At 39.5% G+C, this 19,682-nt stretch overlaps 1 protein-coding gene across 1 annotated transcript in view; it reads left to right on the top strand.

The window, feature by feature from the left end:
- Positions 1-10,676, top strand: part of kifap3a (kinesin-associated protein 3a) — a 224,633-nt gene extending 213,957 nt beyond the window's left edge. Inside the window, exon 20 of the mRNA XM_080195689.1 lies at positions 9,866-10,676. Within this exon, the coding sequence (XP_080051815.1) occupies positions 9,866-9,974 (109 nt within the window). The 3' untranslated portion in view covers positions 9,975-10,676. The remainder of the gene's footprint in view (positions 1-9,865) is intronic.
- The last annotated feature ends 9,006 nt before the right edge of the window (positions 10,677-19,682 follow it).

Here is a 19,682-nt window from a genome sequence, read left to right on the forward strand (position 1 = left end):
CACGCCGCACAAATGCCAGGCAATAACCATTCCCGACAAAAGAGAATTTAACCATCACCCCTTGACACTCAATAGCATTACCATCGCTGAATTCCCCACCATCAACACTGATCAAAGGCTGAACTCGACTAGCTATATAAACATCATGGCTACAAGATAAAGTCAGAGGCCTGGAATCTTGCTGTGAATAACTCGCCTTCTGATGAGCCCAAAAATTGTCCACCATCTGCAAGGCACAAGTCAGGAGTGTAATCAAATAGTCTTCACTTGCCCGGATGAGTGTGATTTCAACATAAGCTTGACAATATCCAGGAGAAAGCCCACTTGATTGGTATCTCTTATACAAACAGTCACTACCTTTACCATTGATGAACAGTGGCAGCAGGATCTACTACACGATTGTTTAATATTGTACAGGTTGCATTGCAGGACCTCAGCAAGGTTCTTTATGCAACACCTTCCAAGCCCATGACTGCTATCACCTAATGGGACAAGGGTAGCAGATACTTGGGAATGTTACCATTTCAAAGTTCCCCTCCAAGTCCCTTATCATCCGGACTTAGAAACATATCACTGTTCCTTCAATGTCACTGGGTCAAAATCCTGGAACACCCTCTCTAACAGCACCTCAAGAACTGCAACGTTTCAAGAAGGCAACTCACCATCACCTTCTCAAGGGCAACTAGAAATAGGCAATAAATGCTGGCCTAGCCATCTCATCCAATGAATGAATTAAAGAGAAAAAAAATTCTGTTTCCAATGGCCTGTCTCATAAATACCTAATCCCTTTAAAGAGATTGAAATAAACAACATGAGAAAATTTGGTATTTTCAACAACTAACCAAGAGGCAGAATCAAATTATCAAAATCCTATTTCTAATCATTACAGTTAAAGGACATGGCATGGAAAACAGTTTAAAGCCAAGGGGGTTATGTAATTTGTTGCAGAGTATTTGCACAGTCATTTCTGAATACTATTTGGCTTTGTCCTGTTGCCACTTTCCTGCTATTTATATGTGTGATTGTTTAACATTGTAAAATGAAATAATTTAGGTAAATAAACTAGGTTTGGCTTCCAGATAATGACCCACCTAGTTGAAGTTCAAAGCAAATGGAATAGAAATCGTCATTGTGTTTTAAATGTTTATAGCAATGGATGACATCCTGGCAACAAAGAGTACTTGAGATATTTGAACTTAAACCATAAGAAAGAGGTGCTGATAAATTAGAGGTCCAACAGCCAAACAGAAGGATTAAAGTTTAAAGTTAATTTATTAGTGTCACAAGTAGGCTTACATTAACACTGCAATGAAGTAACTATGAAAATCCCCTAGTCGCCACACTCCAGCATCTGTTCGGATAGCCAATGTACCTAACCAGCGCATGTTTCGGACTGTGGGAGGAAACCAGAGCACCTGGAGGAAACCCATGCAGACATGGAGATAATGTGCAGATTTCACACAGTCAGTCAGCCAGCCAAGCCCGGAATCAAACCTGGGCCCCTGGTGTTGTGAGGCAGCAGTGCTAACCACCGTACTCTTAGCCACGCTTGTATAGGTTATTTCAGGGACCAAAGCAGCCCTTTAATTATCTCAACTGAGGAAATATTTCACTGTGGAGTACATTATCTATCTCAAATTATAGACTATCATTCTTTATTTTTCAACAGAGGTTTAATTCCACTATCTGCAACTAATGGTTAAGTAACTACTTGACAAACTTTGCACTTTGATAACAGAGGATTACAACACAAGCTTTGATTTGGGAGACTATCAAGAGTTTCAAAAAACACTATGATTTTGAAGTATAGTACAGCCACTCAGACTTGGAAACTCTAGCTGGTGGATGTGTTGCTAATCTAGATGGACAACCTCTGTCATCTGCAATCATTAAATGAGTACAACAGTAAGAAGTGTTACAATCAGGCCATCGTAATGGCTCCAAATTTTTTATTCCCCAATTAAACTCTGGGTAGGATACCCCCAAATTGTTATGCCAGTGGGTGGGATGACCTAGCTCCCTTTCTCTGTTCAATCCTTTTGATGCCGACAAGATGACTTCAAAATAGATCCCTTCCTTTGTGGATTCCCTTCCCCAGTTCCAATTTATTTAAGTTTTAAAATGAGCAAATTTTACCAGGCTTTCTTGAGTTAAAGAAAGAGTGAATTTATTGGCTACCGAACATGCAGGCTATAATAAAACACATGCATATGCATTCACAGATTAGAAGTGAGAAGTGAGCCCAAATTTAAGTAAAACTATTATGAATCAGTCTTTGACTTGTCCATGAGGAGTAGGTGGTAAAGCATTGCATCTATTTGAGATTCTCAATTTTAGTAGTTGTGTAGTTGGTTTTGAGATTCTAGGGCCCTGCATTTTAGCTGAGATGTCTTGTTTTCATTTCAGCTGTGTGGCTTTGCTGACTTGGCTTGCTTCAGCAATTAGGGAGAGCGAGATTTATATTTTTACCTGCCAGACTTGGGGGGAGGATGGGAGGAGGGGAGGAGAGACTCTCTGTTGTCTTTTTGTTTCTGACACACCCAGCATTAGTCCACACTGACCAAGTTTTGCAGCTGGTTTTTATCCCAGTCTCTTGTATATTCCTGGAAGGTAAAAATTCACAAAACTGGTATAGATAGGACTTGGTTTACAGGATATATTTCCTACCGAGGTGATCAACCTCCTTACCTCAGATGGCAGTTCACATTTACATGGCTTCTTCCTTTCAAATGTCTCTCTGAGACAGGTCTGACGTTCCATTGTCTCTCTCTGTGTGTCTCTCTCTCTCTCTATATCTCACCCACACTGGAACAATTCAGAGTGACTGAATTTATATTCTTAGAATTTACATCCTCAGCCATCTTTGGCTTGTATGACCATTGTTAAAAACACATCATATTTAAAGGTTTTGAAGTTTCCCTCCATTATCTGCTTGCAATACAGCATTCTACTGTGCCTAAAAAGTAGGATCATGTCCAATTCTAGGTCTCCACACAATTAAATTGGATTTGTAAAGAAAACCATTAAATTATTAACATTGCCCAAACTCATTCAAGCAGTCTGTCCAGAATCCTGCTGGAGCAATATCTCTAAGTGACTATTTTCCACAATAATTCGGTGATTTATTTGAAAGTATGTCAGGTTTAATTTTTAGAGTCACAGTAAAGAAAAACATTCCCGTTTAGCCTTTGCTTGTCCACCATGATCATAATGAAATGTTTCCTGGTCACAATAGCACATTTCAGTATGATGATTATACATCTCATTGAGTTTAAGTAAATGCTTATTTCATATGGCTATGCAAATTTGTGTATTGTCCTGCTGACAGTTCTTCAGAGACTGGTGTATTCTTTTCATGAGAGGATCTAAGATTTGCAACAGACATTTATTCTTTTATTTCTGTCTGGTGATAGCAAATTTTGAATTAAATGCTTAACTATTTATGAGGACTCAACATTTATTCCACCAGTGGTAGTCCATGCACATTACCATTGCTCCAGCCAGTGAAAATGGAACAACCTCTAGTTTTAGAAGCTGAGCTTGTGACTGGAGGAGAGCTATGTTTCTTAAGATAAAAGATTAAGGGTGGGATTTTACAACCTCACTCAACCCAAAACCAGAAAATCCCATCTGAGGTCGACATCATTTCCATTGTCCGCCACACACCCGCTCCGATTCCTTGGCTGACAGGGCCGTAGAGTTCCGACTTCTGTCTGTTCTTTCTATGTTTAACCAGCGGGAACCATGAATAAGGGAGAGAGATGATATTGGTAATACAAGCGACGGCTGACGGAAATTCAACCTTTGAGAATGAAACACAAGACTACTGGCTCATCAGATCCTCAGATTTTGGAGATGATCCAATTTTTCATTGTATCATCCCTTGCTGCTGTTTCCTAGACGTTCCCTCTTCTGAATTTCTTGTTTCTGGGTGCATAGTGTGGTTTAAGTGCCGTGCCATCTGTATACCTCATCTCTATTTTTGCCTTTACCTAATAATGATAAAGAAAATAATAATTAAATAAAGTGTTGATTAAAGCCTTCAATAGTTAGTGCTTTGTCCACCCAATTTAAAGATGTTATTTCGCTGTGGCCTTGAGTTTGTTGGTATAGTTCCTGTTCATAATGACTGAGCCATTGTATTTTTATATGTAACCTTGATACCTATTTTCTTTGAACTCTGTTTTCAAGATTATTGATTTTGCTTTGAAGACTTCTGTGGTTTCTTGTCACCTTGTGATAAGCAGACCAGCACTCCATCATGCTCTTTGATGTTACCAGGGGACTAGAATGCCTTTAGTTCCCAAGTCAGTGCTGCTTAAAGCACAGTGATTAGGAAATTAGGTTCACTTGCAAAATATTAGGCATGCAAGTGAACCTCCCTCATACAGGGAACAAGACATTCCAGTTCAATTTATTCAAATCATCAACCTGCCTGAATTATGGATAACATGTCTAGCTTTGAATTACTTGGACTTTGTATCAGATTATAAAACAATATAATCGACAGACAAGATAGGATCTAATTTTTGGAGAAAATCCACGTCCCTTACATGGTCTGGCTGATTGTGGTTTCAGTTCTGCATCAACATAACTGACTCTTAACTGCCGTTTGAAGTGATTTTAAACCATCAGAGCGGAAAAGAATAAATCTATTCTCAATACTCTAAGCCAGTGATGGCCAAGATGCTTATTCATGTTGTCCTTTCTTTGTGCTTGGGCAGAAGGCTGACTTAAGCATCTAAAGCCGTAATCTGTCCCCTAGGCTGGAAGATTAGAATAGCCATTTCCTGATTCATGGAATTTGCTCAAACATGGTTGTAGCCTTTACCAGTCCTGCAGGGACTATAATTTTCAAGAGGTAATGCATTTTCTCCAAATCATAGTGCTGCTTTAGTATTTGTGTGTATGCTATTATTCATAGGACTATGCCATTCAACCTACTTCGCCATTCAATTAGTTCATGAAAGATTTATAACTTCACTCAATTTAACAACCATGGTTTCATTAGATTTTTGTTAGTCATTCTATGCCAGGTGAGAAAGGAATTTGAAATGCTTCCCTCTTTTTCCTTCCTAGTTTGACTACAACAAATTTTGTTTTAAAAGTTAAGTGTATCTTTGCCATTTGAGTTTATACTTTACTGTTTATGTGCTGTGATTACAAAATAACCAATCTGACAGGTTTTCGTGAATCTAGGTTAGTTTTATTATTAAAATTGTATTATTTTATTATTGAAGGCAAATAGAATGCTGGCTTTTATTTCAAGTGGCTGGAGTATAAAAGTAAAGAGATGTTGCTGCAATTGTGCAAGGTACTAGTGAGGCCACATGTAGACTACTGTGTACAGTTTTAGTTCCTTTAAGAAAGATATACCATTGGAGGTAGTGCAGAGAAGGTCATTGGTATGATCCCGGATATAGAGGGATTGCTGTATGAGGAAAGATTAGACTTGTTAGGTCTGTACTCCTTGGCGTTCAGAAGAATGAAAAGTGATATGATTGAAACATACAAGATTATTAGACAAGGGGTTAGACAGAGTAAATATTGGGAAGATGTTTCCACTCATCGGGGAGTATAGGACCAGAGGGCATAGCCGCATTTAAGACAGATTTGAGAAAGAATTTCTTCTGAGTGGTGAATCTTTGGAATTCCTTATCCCAGGAAGCTGTGGAGGCCAATTCCATGAGCATTTTTAAGGCTGAAATCGTTTTGATCAGGAGGGGAAATTAAGAGTTACAGAGATTGGCAGGAAAGTAGATGGAGTGAATATTAGATCAACCATGATTTTATTAAATGGTGGAGCAGGCTGGAAGGGTTGAATGGCCACCTCCTGTTCCTATTGTGGTTTTATGATTTCTAGTGCTAAAACCGACTAGAGTAAAATTAATAAAAATACACCCTGACTTTTGCACAGACACACTTGAAATTCATGCACATACAAATACAAGTTGCAGATTTGGGGAGGATAGAGTTGGTTAAATAATAATTTGTAAGAAATAAACGAAGTTCACAATTCATAGCTTGGAATATTTACTGGTTGTGGACTGAATCTAACTGGCTTGTTTTCAATGTTGAGGTGATTTAAAGCTATAGCTGGTTTTTCTGTCTTCTTGGAGATGCTGCCAATGGTTTGAATTCCTTTCAGAGATCTCCCTCCACTGCAAGATGGAGTCAAAGCCAAATTAGTAGACAGGGGCCAAGCTTGTTACAGAGGCAGGAGCTCCACTTGGCTCAACTGCTACTTCTGTTTTGCTGAGAAACTTGTGCTTAATATCACACAAAATACTTGAACTGGTCATGTCTCCAAAAGCCAGTAATTCAAATATAATTATATATGCCAATAATATAGTTTGTTTGCGATTAGTTTGTTCAGAGAACTATCTTAAAAATTAGCATCTTTTTGTCCAAACAATTAATCATTGGTCTGTCTTCAACTGTTGAATACGATATGTGGCTTCGATCAACATCTTGTCAATTGGGCAGGAAGGAAGGTTTTTCACAGTCACCTTGAGGGTTGGTGGGGTGGGGGGTCATTGTGTTTGAGTTTTGCAGACTTACCATGACTTCTCCTGAGGGTTGGAATGTGAAATATAATAGAAATTAATGTCCACCATCTTGATGTAGGTTGAAATTACTTTTGTCTGCTTCAAAAATCTGTCTAAAAGTTCAATTCCTGTTTCCAGATGAAATAAAAATCAATCTTTTGTATAAGAACATCTTCATATCAGTTAAAATGTCAATCTCAGTTTTAAATTTTTCAATTTGCCTAGCCTTAAAGGGAACATAAGCGTTCAGAATTCAGTGGTGTCAAATGATTAGTCTGTGAAGTATCTGGAAGCTCCTTATCCATGCAACAGTAGCAGTTCTAACAATGGCAAAAACTAATTTCACTTCAGTGAAGGCATGGCAAGCTGATGATCTCTGGTGGCTAAAGTCACAAATCTGTTCATGCTGCGTTAATGAGAATTTCAAATTTAATTTTTTTTTGCTGCTAGCCAAAGTAAATTTACTCAGGAAAATGTGACACAAGAGAATATGGTGTGAGAGAAGCATCAGCAATAGGGATAAATAAGCAGAAAGATGATTTTTTTGCCATATTATATAGGGAATGTCACTTTTTAAGCATAGGCCTTGCAATTTTACATATAGTATATGTCCCATTCACAAGTTTTAATGTATATCTGGCCCCTCACTTCAGAATGTTCAACATCCTGTTCTAAACCATTGTATGCTGCTGTATTGTGCATAAATCCATTTTGCAACTTCTTTTCATCTTTTCCTTGAGACTTCCATTTCTTTGTAAAATGTGACGGTGTTCAACCAAACCATTGTTTCCACTGATAGATCAAAGTAGATAATTTTCTATTCAATTGTTTCGAATTATGCATTTCACCTAGCTTTTATTGTTGCTGTAATAGCTTTTAAAGGTCAGTAGAGAGGAAGAAAATCTAATGTTATGGTTATGATTTTGATTTCTGCATACAAGATTTTGGTTGAGTCAAGTACTGAATTCACTGTACACGACAATTGTTTTTACATGCAAAAATTCACATAAAACATAGGGCCTTGAATAAGGCTGTGAAATACAATAAAATCTAACATGATTGCAATTAACACAGCAAAAAATGGAAGATCAGATGAACATGTTGGTTGTTTTTAGACTAATGTCCCACACTGTGACTAGAATAGACTTTGTTTACTCAAATTGTAATTATGTTCTCAAAAATTATTGCAATTTAGACTTCAGAATTAACTATTCATCTTTGTAAATGTTGCAAGATATTAAATTAAATATTCTACTCCACATTCCAAATGCATGTGAAAATAGCTGGCCTGCAGAAAGACTTTCAACATAAATTTAGCTCAAAACCAATGTAATGTTCACACTTTTACAGGTCGACATCCTTGTTTTTAATTAACAGCAATGGTACTTTTATTTAACCATAGATTTGTCTGAAATAAAGTTACCCAAATTGAGTTAATTTAAGGCTTTTTCTTAATAAATTGTCAAATAAGGGAATTTTTATCAAGCTGTGCTGGAGTAGAGCTTAAGGCTTGAGAAGACTACTACAGTAAAACTGGAAAGCAGCATGCACTTAGTGATTAACAGCATGGAAGCATGCACAGATCAAGTGAACAGATTTTTATACATATGTGAGTTTTTTAAATGCACGCCTTGAAAAGCTAATCCTTTTACTGATATGCAGCATATATACTGGAATGAGGCTAATTAACAGAGCACATAACATTTCCTCTAATCATATGTTCACTACCTTTAACTAACTAGTCTACATACTTGGACTAGATGCTTTAAGCATAAAATAACTTTTGAGATATAAAGATTTGAATTTAAAATGATCAGTCTTCTCCAGCACACCTGTAAGGTTGGTTCATTGATGATGAAACTATTTAAAGGACCTGCATAAAGACATACCCAATAATTTGAGTGGCAGACTTGATGGCTGGAATTTTCTGACCATTCATGCCAGCGGTACTTTCCCATCCTGTTGCAGTGAACAGAGATTTCGCTTGCCGCCAAATTCTCCAACTTCACTGCAGTGGAAACAGGGCGTGAATAGGCAGTAAGAGCGCGCCTGTTATCTCAAATGTGGTTAATCTTCCTAATATTAGCTTGACACTTAGTTATTTGTCCCAGGACATAGAAAATAAACTAATTCTAGGTACACCACTGAGGTGTGGTGCATTGCCATAGGTGTCGTAGTTTAAATAAGATGCTAAATCTAAGTCCCACCTTCATGTTTTAATGGTTCAAGTTAAACGATAATAACCAAAGAAAAGCAGGAAGTTCATCTGATCAACATTATTTCTTTATTCAACACCATTGAAGTAGATAATTGTGGCACAGTGATTGGCACTGTCGCCTCACAGCACTAGGGACCTGGGTTTGATTTCTGGCTTGGGTCATTGTGTGTGTAAAGTCTGCACATTCTCCACATGTCTGCCTGGGTTTCCTCCGAGTGCTGCAGTTTCCTCCCACAGTCCAAGAAGACACGCTGGTTAAATGCAATGGCCATGCTAAATTCTCCCTCAGTATACCTGAACAGCTGCTGGAGTGTGGGATTTTCACAGTATCTTCACTGCAGTGTAAACCTCCATGTGACACTAATAAATAAACTAAAAGTGCTGCTCCAACAACACTCAAGCAGCACAATACCATCCAAGACAAAGCAGCTACTCGATTGACAACTCATCTGCCACCTTTACATCATTAAATCCCTCTATCTGCAGTGGACAGTGGCAGCAGGCTGTATCTTCTACAAGATGCACTGTAACCACTCACTGCAGCTGTTTGAACAGTCCTTCCAAACTCATGACTCTGCCTCCCCACAGAACAGGGACAGCAGATCCACTAGTTCCCTTCCAAGTTGCACACCATCCTTACTTGGACTATATCGCCATTCCTTCACTGTTGCTGGGTCCTTGAAACCCTGGAATTCCTTTCCTAGCATCACAGTGGTGTATCTACACTGCATGGATGGCAGCAGTTTAGGAATGCAAGTGCAATTAGGGATAGGCAACAATTGCTAACCTTGCCTCGCACCCGTTTCTGTGAAATAATTTTTTAAGTGGCCATTGATGTTTGGAATTTTGTTGTGTGCAAAGTGGCTGTCGCATTCTGTCAAATACAGTCACTTTCTTTGAAAGAAATTGTTTATACCTGAAGTGATGGCACACAAAATATTATAGACAGCAAATACAAGTCTGTCTTTGTTTAGCATGTTCATTTGAATCATTTAACATTAAAAAATGAAAGTTTTATATGAATCACTTGCAAAATATTTGAAAAATCTAGTTCCTTGCATCTTTACTAATTTTCTTTTCACTTCTTTCCTGATTTCAGTATGGGAATTGATGGATTTGGTCAGGCAGTTAACTTTCCTGGGCGCCCAGTCACTGCATATGGTTACCGTCCAGATGATCCTTACCTCTATCCATTTGCAAGCAGATAAGCTTAGCAAGAAATATTTATTACTGCTTTTGTAATACATCTTGTACATAATTGAATCTGTAATGTTTTGTGGATTATTGTCGGTATTGCATGCTGTTATAGCTAACTTGTGATATTCTGTTTCAGACTATTTTTATTTTGTCTTTGTGTAATGACCAATGCCCTGACATAATTTAAAATATTAGTTGTATTTTGTTCTAATGTATACTACAGTTTATGTCTATCCTTTTGGATAGCTAAAATGAGTGAAGAGAAGAATGTACTTGGAGTAGAGGGTCTGAATAACAAACAGTGGCCGTAACTAGATGAACACTAAAAGCTAATACGTCTGCTATTTAAATTGAGGGTCTCATGTTTATCTAACAAAATGCTTCCAATCTCAGCAATTTTTACATTTGAAATTCTATCTTTAAAGCTATTTACTGTAATGAATATAATATTCCATGCTGTCATTCATAGAAATGGTTGTATAATTGCAGAGACGCATACTTTAGCCCTAAATAACTTGAATTGTATTTCTTACAGGTTAATACACTAATGTTCGTTTCATGTGCTTTAAGCTTGTTTCTATTTACATTGCCATTATCGTGGCTGACAAATGTGAATTTTAAATAGATTTAGCACAGGTTCCACCTTACAATATGCAATGTATTTGTTTTGCATTATATGAACCCATTGAATTAATAATAAATGAGAACTCAAAATAAATACAACCAAAACGTTTATTTGTGTTACTTTTTTTACAGTTCTATATTTATACTGTTCTATATTTATTTAGACAAGTACTTCATCTATTTTGAGTGGAGGCTTTGCTGAAAGCATCAGAGATTAGTTGAAAACAGAAATAGCATTCAACTTATGAGAAGTCAATAAATTAATAATTACAGCTAAAAAAAAACTAATCCCTTTTACCTAGTTGAATGGAAAAGTTTCCAATACATAGTCGCTGATGATAGGCGATGTAAGATGCTTGTTTAGTTGTTACTCCCAGGAGATGACATGGCTTCTGGTGGATGGGGATCACTATGCTGAGTTGCACCATGAAGGTCTGGGATAACTTGAAAGATCAATTTGTCTTTTCTCTGTCATTTCTGTATGTATGTAAAGTAATCCTTTCCTTCCTCTCCCAAAGGATGTTAATGTGTTAGCTTTGTGCCGTGGAATTGTAGGAAATAGTTCTACTTCTACAGTCCCCAGCGGAAGTGCTGCCTGGAGACTGGATGCTGCTCTTTGTGGAAAAGACACCCAAGACAAATTTGCACATTTCAGCAATCTTTTCATTGAGTTTTACAATAACTGCTAGATTCTAAGCACAGTACTTTTAAGATTTACATGACAAAAGAAGCAGTGTTGGGCTGGGATGAATTGTGTTAAGCAGGTGTTACTTTATGATGATCATCAGACAAAGAGCTTGTTGAATCACTTTTTCTAATGATGAAATATCCTTAATCTAAAGGTTGCCAACTCAAACTCTCTTTCTGATTGGAGAAAATGACCACAACATGACAAACATTTACTTCTTCCGAAGGAAAAATGTAATTCAGACCTTCCTAATTTTAACTGATACAAATAACACGTCCAAGTTTTAAATACATGTGCAAGAAACATCAAACTATATCACAATGTTATCCTGTAGATTGAGGCCAGTACATGTGCATGAATGCATACTATTTTGATCACCATATCAGATAATGGATCACCCTACCAGATTTTCGTCCCATGTATGAAGTGTGTACAAAATCTATCAGGAGACTGTTGTAACTGTTTGATCCTCTGAGAACATTCCAGATGTGCTTGTTGGAACTAGAACTCAAATGAGATGCTTGAGAAAACAAAATCTGACCAAGATCTGTAAATGCCAGGAAGATGTAGTGGACTATACCACATCTCTGAATAGGTGAGTTTCACAGGGCATGAGTTCAGGAGGAAAAACTTTAAAATTTAACCAGCCGTAATGGAAGAGCAGTGTCCATTGAGCAAGAAGTCCCCACAGAAGGGAAAAAATGGATATGGAAAAAGCACAAATCTACTTGACAAAATACACTCAACCAAAACGCCTCTGCTGTGTTGTATAAATCTGTACTAAAGAATTTGAAAGGGGATCTGCAAGAGTGGTTCCTAAATTGTAGGGTAGGAAAGCCAAGGAAAACCTGAAAAAGGTGACAAATTTCAGGAAAAAGTTAGTAACTTAAGGATTGGAAAGTAGTGATATTATAAAATGAGGCACACACTATCCACATGTCTGTGATAATTGCAGTTACATGGAAACCTAATTCAACAAAGGATCGATATTCGATAGCCATGCAATTAAGACTAAATCTGGAGTTGATCTTTACATACTTCTAGAAGCTTTTACTTAGAGATGCATATCATCTACATACACCTTCCATCAAACAAAAGCATAATTTGTCTGTTTCTTTTTATAGACGCACACACTCTTAACATTCACCAACAGCATGTAAGAAAACATAATTAACAAAAGATTGTGATTATTGTAACAATCTTCAAGAAGGGAGATAAATCATGCTGTGGAAACTACTAAGGTATTCCCTTCTTGTCCATAGCAGAGAAATCGTGTATTCTTCTGAACTGCCTACTCCCTGTTGCTGAGCATGGTTTTACACCTTCCAGAGGAACGTCTGAGATGGTCTTTATTAATGGGCTAATAGAAAAATAATGTCAAGAACTCTTAATTGTATTGATTGAGCAGATTAAAGCATTTGACTCAATAAATCACGTGGCTCTGTGGATTATCTTCCAAAGATTTTAATGTCCAAGAAATTTCTTCACAATCCTGCAACTTCTGCAAGATGAAATGATTACAACTATCTTGAGGAGAACATCTTGAAATAAACATCTTCAAAATCTGGACTAGCTGTCAAGCGAGGCTGAGTGATAGCCTCCATACTAATTACAATCTACCTGACAGTGGCTTTTCAAACATCAGCTGCCCTCTGATGTGTGTGTTAAATACCACCAAGATGGAAAACTCTTTAACCGTGGTCATTTCTGTGCTAAAAGAAAACTGACCACCATAAACATACATGATCTACAGTTTGCAGATGACTATATTGTCTATGCTCACTCTGCACCAGATCTGCAAACTGTTTTGGATCTTTTCAATTCATACAAGGAACTCTGCCTATTCTTGAATGCTACCAAATATGACTCGTATCAACCTATGCCTGGTCAGCCTACTGTTCAATGAAGGAAAAGGGGTTAATAGTTTTGACCTAAAACTATACAGAATATAAAAGATCTGCCAATTTTAAAAGCGTTAGGATTTTTGAGGTTGCAAAGGTACAGAACATGGTTATATAACTAATGTTCCAGGAATTGGGACTTCACATGATAGCAAAACTTGGGTAAAGTCTTAAAATGAAATGAATAAATACGATTTTTAACCAAGGATCTGATCTGAAATCTGACATTTCTTAGCAATTTCCAATTTTTAGGCCAATTTTTATGAAAAGCTGTCAGCTTTGATGGGCTAAGGATCAAGCACTTCAGCCACAAGTATAGCCAAAGGGCTTACTTTGCTGTATGGAATTTTTAATGTCAGTATTGGCAAGCCATTTGGAAAAATTAGAATTCAATGTGCTGAAAAAGCCACACATTTCCAGTCATAAATGTTGACTGGAAATAATTTAATTAATCAGTTCAGCAACCGTCTGCTGGTGCTAGGAACATAGCATAACAACTCGGAGCAGGCGTAGGCAACTTAGTTCCTCCAGCCTGCATTGCCAATTAATATGATCATGACTGATCTCATCTCAGCCTCAACTTCACTTTCCTGCTCATTCACCATAGTCCTTCAAGCCTTTACCCAGTAAAAATTTGTCCACCTCTTCCTTAAATTTACTCAATGTCCATGCATCCACCATGCTCTGGGGTAATGAATTCCACAGGCTCATGACTCTTCAAGAGAAGTAATATCTCTTTATCTACGTTTTAAATCTGTGACTCACTCCTTATCCTAAAACTGTGGTTTCTTGTTCTGGAGTCATAGAGGTTTATAGCCCTTTGGCCCAACTTGTCCACGCTCTTTTTTTTACCACTAAGCTAGTCCCAATTGCCTGTGTTTGGCCTATACCCCTCTATACCAATATTATTCATGTAACTGTCTAAATGCTTTTTAAAAGACAAAATTGTCCCCACCTCTACTACTACCTCTGGCAGCTCATTCCAGACATTCAGACCCTCCCTGTGGAAGAAACTGAAAATATTTTAGATTGCCCTACAAGAGGAAACATCCTCTCTATGTCTACTATGTCAATCCCTCTTATCATCTTGTACACCTCAATTAGATCTCTTCTCATTCTTCTAAACTGCCCAATCTCTTCATAAGACAGACTCCCTCTGGAATCAATCTAGTGAACCTCCTCTGAAGAGCCTCTAATGTAACATTCCTTCTCAAGTAAGGGGACACAAACTGCACACATTTTAAGTGCGGGCTCACCATCGCTTTGTACAGTAGCAGCAATACTTCCCTACTTTTATATTCTCTTCCTTTAGCAATAAATGCCATAGTCCATTTGCCTTCTTTATTACCTGCATATACCAGTTTTCTGTGATTCATGCATGAAGACGCAGATCCCCTTGCACTGAAGCACTCCAAAGTTTCTCTCCATTTAGATAATTTGGCTCTGTATTTTTTTCCTACCAAAATAGATAACCTCACATTCTACCTGTCAATTTTTCCCCATTTATTTAACCTATCCTATCCATTTGTAAATTTCTTATTATTGCAACTTACTATCCCATTTACTTTAATGTCATCTGCAAATGTGGCTATGGTACCTACCATCCCTAATCTGAGTCATTAATATAGATTGTAGATAGTTGGGGCCCAAGAACCAAATTCTGTGGCTCCCCCCTAGTCACATCTTGCCAACCAGAAAAAACTCATTCATCCTGACTGTTTTCTGTTGGTTAGCCAAGCCTCTATCCAAGCTAATAAATTATCCCTAATCCCATGTGAACTAACCTTTTGTGTGGCACTTTATCAAATGCCTTGTGGAAGTCCATATATTACATCTAAAAAATCCCCATTATTCACCCTACTTGTTACATCTTTAAAAACTCAAGCAAATTAGTCTAACATGATTTATCTTTTATAAATCCATGCTGATTCTGATGGATTGCATTTTGACTTTCTGAATGTCCCGTTATTACTTCTTTTATAATGGATTCTAACACTTTCCCAATAATAGGTGTTAACCTAATTCACCTATACTTTCCTACATTTTACCCCTCTTCCTTTTTGAATAAGAGCACAATATATCATTTTTCTAATCCACTGTAAACTTTCCCACATCCAGGAAATTTTGGAATACTGTAACCAATGGATCTACTATATCATAAACTACACCCTTCAAGATGCTAGGATGTAGGCTGGGTGCTAGGGACTTGCCTGTCTTCAATCCCAATATTGGAACGTTGCCCACTCAACAATCATGAGGTTGAAGCATCAGATGCTCCTACATACACAGAGAAAGAAATCCTTCTCCCTAGCATCGTATAGCTTTTCATTGCTCTTTTTGGTCAGCATTTCAATGCCCTGATTGGCCATCCATCAGAATGCTCCAAATGGCCAATCACTGATTCCACAGAGCAGGCTAGCGGGACAGAGCTGGAGAGGGTGGGAGAGAACCAGAGGCCAGTGTACATGGCCAGCCGGTGAGAACCAAGGGCCACCGGGGGAGGCACTGATGTTAACTTATAGGAGTTGCTGGAGTTATTCATAGATGGTCATGGGGATATTTTAGGGGAGTTATCAGGGTAATTTACCCCCATGTTCCATAAATTAACCTCATGATCACTTGGGAACTAAGAGGGAATCAGCCTCCAGGTGATGACAGAAAATTGACAGCAGTGTCATCCAACCTCAAGCTGCATTTGATGAAATTGTCAGATGGCTTCCATAGGTAAACCACCAATCAGCAGTGAGGAAGGTGGAAGATAATTCTGGTTGAGCCGTAGCAAATTCAACCAAACTTCTCATTGAAAAATTGTGTGCTTACTTGCTTGGGACTCATGGTGCAAAGAAAATCTCCCTCACTTAGAATCCCTACAGTGCAGAAGAAAGCTATTTTGGACCATCAAGTTTGCACCAACCACAATCCCACCCAGACCCTATCCCCAATGTATTTACCCTGCAAGTCCCCTGACATTAAGGGACAATTTAGCATAGCCAATCTGCCTAACATATGGACTGTGGGAAGAAACCAGAGCACCTGGAGGAAACCCATGCAAATACATTCCCCCCCCCCACCAAATACCAATTGCCCACAGAGTGGCAGCAGACATCCTTTCCCCCCACTGATCACCCACAGAATGGTAGTGGACCCCCCGGCCCTGCAGACCACCCCTCTCCCACCCCCCCCCACCTACCACAGATCCATTTGGGCCGCCTCCTCACGGCCCCCCCCCTCCCCCCCCACCACCACCAGAGATCTGGCCTCACTCCTCCTCGCCACCCCCCTCACCAGAGATCCATCTGACCCACCTCCTCATCCCCCCCATCCCCCACCAGCGAGCGATCCAGCCTCCCTCTGACCCTCCCCCTTGCCCTCACCAGAGAAAGAACCGGCCCTCCTCCTCCTCCTCCTCCTCCTCTTCCCACTTCAGAGAATGATCTGGCCCGCCTCCCACTCCCTCCTCACCACTGAGAACCACCGGAAGCTCTTAAGAAGCTGGAGCACCCGAAATAGACTTTTGTCAATCTTGTCTGTTTCGTGCCAAATCTGGACAGGCGAACGTGATGTTAAAGGGGAAATGCAAGTAAGTTTGGGCATCCAGCCCATTAAGTCGTGCCCATTTTGGGCACAGTCCTGATTTTTGGGCCTTGGTAGAGGGGGAATTGAAGCGGGCGCAGATCGCGTTATTCACCGCACGCCCAACTACCAAGTTTTCACACCTGAAAATGGGCGCAACACAATGGTACAATTGGGCCCTCTGTGTCAAGTTTTGTTTGATAACACTCCTTTAAGCATCTGGGACATTTTACTGTATTAAAAGATACTATATAAATGAAAGTTGTTGCTGTTGTTGAAATGCATACATCCCTGAACTGGTCTATCAACTATCGCATATCCAGCAGTGTATTGGTATAACTGCAGCATTCATTCTAGTTAAGTATGTAAGAGGCACACCATATTCAGCCCTGTATAATCTACATGAGCTCCTGCTCTTAGAAGCTATATATTTAGGCTGTGTTTCCTTATTGACTCCATGGCATCATTGCGAGCAATGGAGTAAGCAGCAGACACGACAGAAACACAGGAAAATAAACTGAAATTATCCATGAATTCTCCATTTTTGAGACTCAGTGTTGTGGTGGAGGGCTCCAGCAGTGCCTTTATTGCTGGTGGGATTCCATGCCAGATTCTGCACTTAAAACCCCATTAATTATGCACAGGTAAGTTCACTAAAAGGTTTGAAGGTCCAGTCCAGACACTTGTATCATTCTCTCCAGTTCACCTGTCTTCACCAGAATGTATTGGATGTCAACAACCCAGAGGCAAAAGGTGAGCAGCCTCAAGAAGAAGTCTATTCCTCGATTCAACCACCCTACCCCTGAGCTCATCACCTGCGAGGCACTTATGCCCCACTTGGACCTCTTCCTACTGCATCCAGAGTCCTCATGCATTCCCTTCCAGAGGTAATTTTCGAAGCATAATCATTGAAATGATGCAGGAAACACAGCAATTTCATTTGCTCATAGGAAGCTTCCAAAAACAACAAGATGAAAATTACCAGTTAATTTGTCTGTGATGTTCATTGAGGGATGCAGGTGGACATTCAATATGCAGATGGACTGGGAAAGTCAGGTAGGTAATGGATCCCAAGAAAGGAATTTGTGGAATGTCGAAGAGATGGATTTTTGGAGCAACTTGTGACAGCCTATTTGGGAACAGGCAATTCTGGATTTGGTGATGTGTAATAAGGCAGGCTTGATTAGGGAACTTAAGATGAAGGAACTCTTCGGCAGCAGTGACCACAATATGATAGAATTTACTCTGCATTTGAGAGGGAGAAGCTGGAATCAGATGTAATGATATTACAATTAAATAAAGGTAACTACAAAGACATGAGGGAGGAGCTGGCCAGAACTGATTAGAAAGGGAGTCTGGCAGTGAAGACAATAGACCAGCAAGACAGGAGTTTTTGGGGGTTATTCGGGCGGCACAACAGAAATTCATCCCAATGAGGAGGAAACATGCTAAGGGGAGGATGAGGCATCCATGGCTGACGAGAGAAGTCAAGGACAGCATAAAAGCAAAAGAAAAAGCATACAAAATAGTGACGATTAGTGGAAAGCCAGAGGATTGAGAAGCCTTTAAAAGTGAACAGAGGACAACTAAGAAAGCAATAAATTGGCGGGGGGAGTGTGGCGGGGGGGGGATGCAATATGAGTGTAAGCTAGCTAGTAATATAAACGACGACAGGAAATTTTTTTCTATATATAAGAGGTAAGACAGAGGCAAAAACAGACATTGGAGCACTGAAAAATGAGACTGGAAAAGTAATAATAGGAAACAAAGAAATAGCAGAGAAACTGAATAGTTACTTTGCATCGGTCTTTGCGGTAGATGACACCAGTGGGATGCCAGAGCTCCAGGGGAATCAGGAGGCACAGGCAGTTGCCATCATTAAGGTGAAGGTTCTGGGGAAACTGAAAGCTCTGAAGTAGATAGATCACCTGGACCAGATGGACTACACCCCAGGGTTCTAAAAGAGATAGCTAAAGAAACTTTCAGGAATCACTGGAGGCCGGGAGGGTACCAGGGGACTGGAAAGTAGCTCATCTAACACTGCTGTTTAAGAAGGGAGGGAGGCAGCAGGTGGAAAATTATAGGCCCATTAGCCTAACTTCAGTCATCGACAAGATTTTAGAATCCACTATTAAAGATGAGATCACCGAGTAGGTGGAAATGCATGATAAAATAAGACTGAGTAAGCACGACTTTGACAAGGAGGGGAGGTCATATCTGACAAATCTGTTAAAGTTCTTTGAGGAGGTAACAAGGAAGTTAGATAAAGGAGAAGTAGTGGATGTGATTTATTTAGATTTCCAGAAAGCCTTTGACAGGGTGCCGCATAGGAGACTGTTACATTAATTAAGAGCCCATGGTGTGAAGGGTAAGATCCTGGCATTTTGGCCTTTATAGCAAGGGGGATAGAATATAAAAGCAGGGAGGTCTTGCTGCAACTGTACAGGGTACTGGTGAGGCCGCAGCTGGAGTACCGTGTGCAGTTTTGGTCGTGCACTTGCGGAAGGGTATATTGGCCTTGGAGGGAGTGCAGAGAAGGTTCACTAGGCTGATACCAGAGATGAGGGGGTTAGCCTATGAAGAGAGACTGAATAGACTGGGTCTGTACTTGTTGGAGTTTAGGAGGCCGAGGGGGGATCTTACAGAGACATATAAGATAATGAAGGGGATAGATAGGGTAGAGGTAGAGAGATTCTTCCAGCTTAGAAAGGACAGCAGGACTAGAGGGCACAGCCTCAAGATAAGCTGGGGGTGGGGGGGGGGGCGCAGTTTAGATCAGAGTTGAGGAGGAACTTCTTCACTCAAAGGATAGTGAATGTCTGGAATTCTCTGCCCGTTGAAGTGGTGGAGGCTACCTTGCTGAATATATTTAAGACACGGGTAGACAGGTTTTTGATAGACAAGGGAATTAAGGGTTATGGGGAGAAAGTGCG

This window comes from Carcharhinus amblyrhynchos, chromosome 9, assembly GCF_965287045.1.
Source record: "Carcharhinus amblyrhynchos chromosome 9, sCarAmb.v2.hapA, whole genome shotgun sequence".
In the NCBI taxonomy this organism is placed as follows: domain Eukaryota; kingdom Metazoa; phylum Chordata; class Chondrichthyes; order Carcharhiniformes; family Carcharhinidae; genus Carcharhinus; species Carcharhinus amblyrhynchos.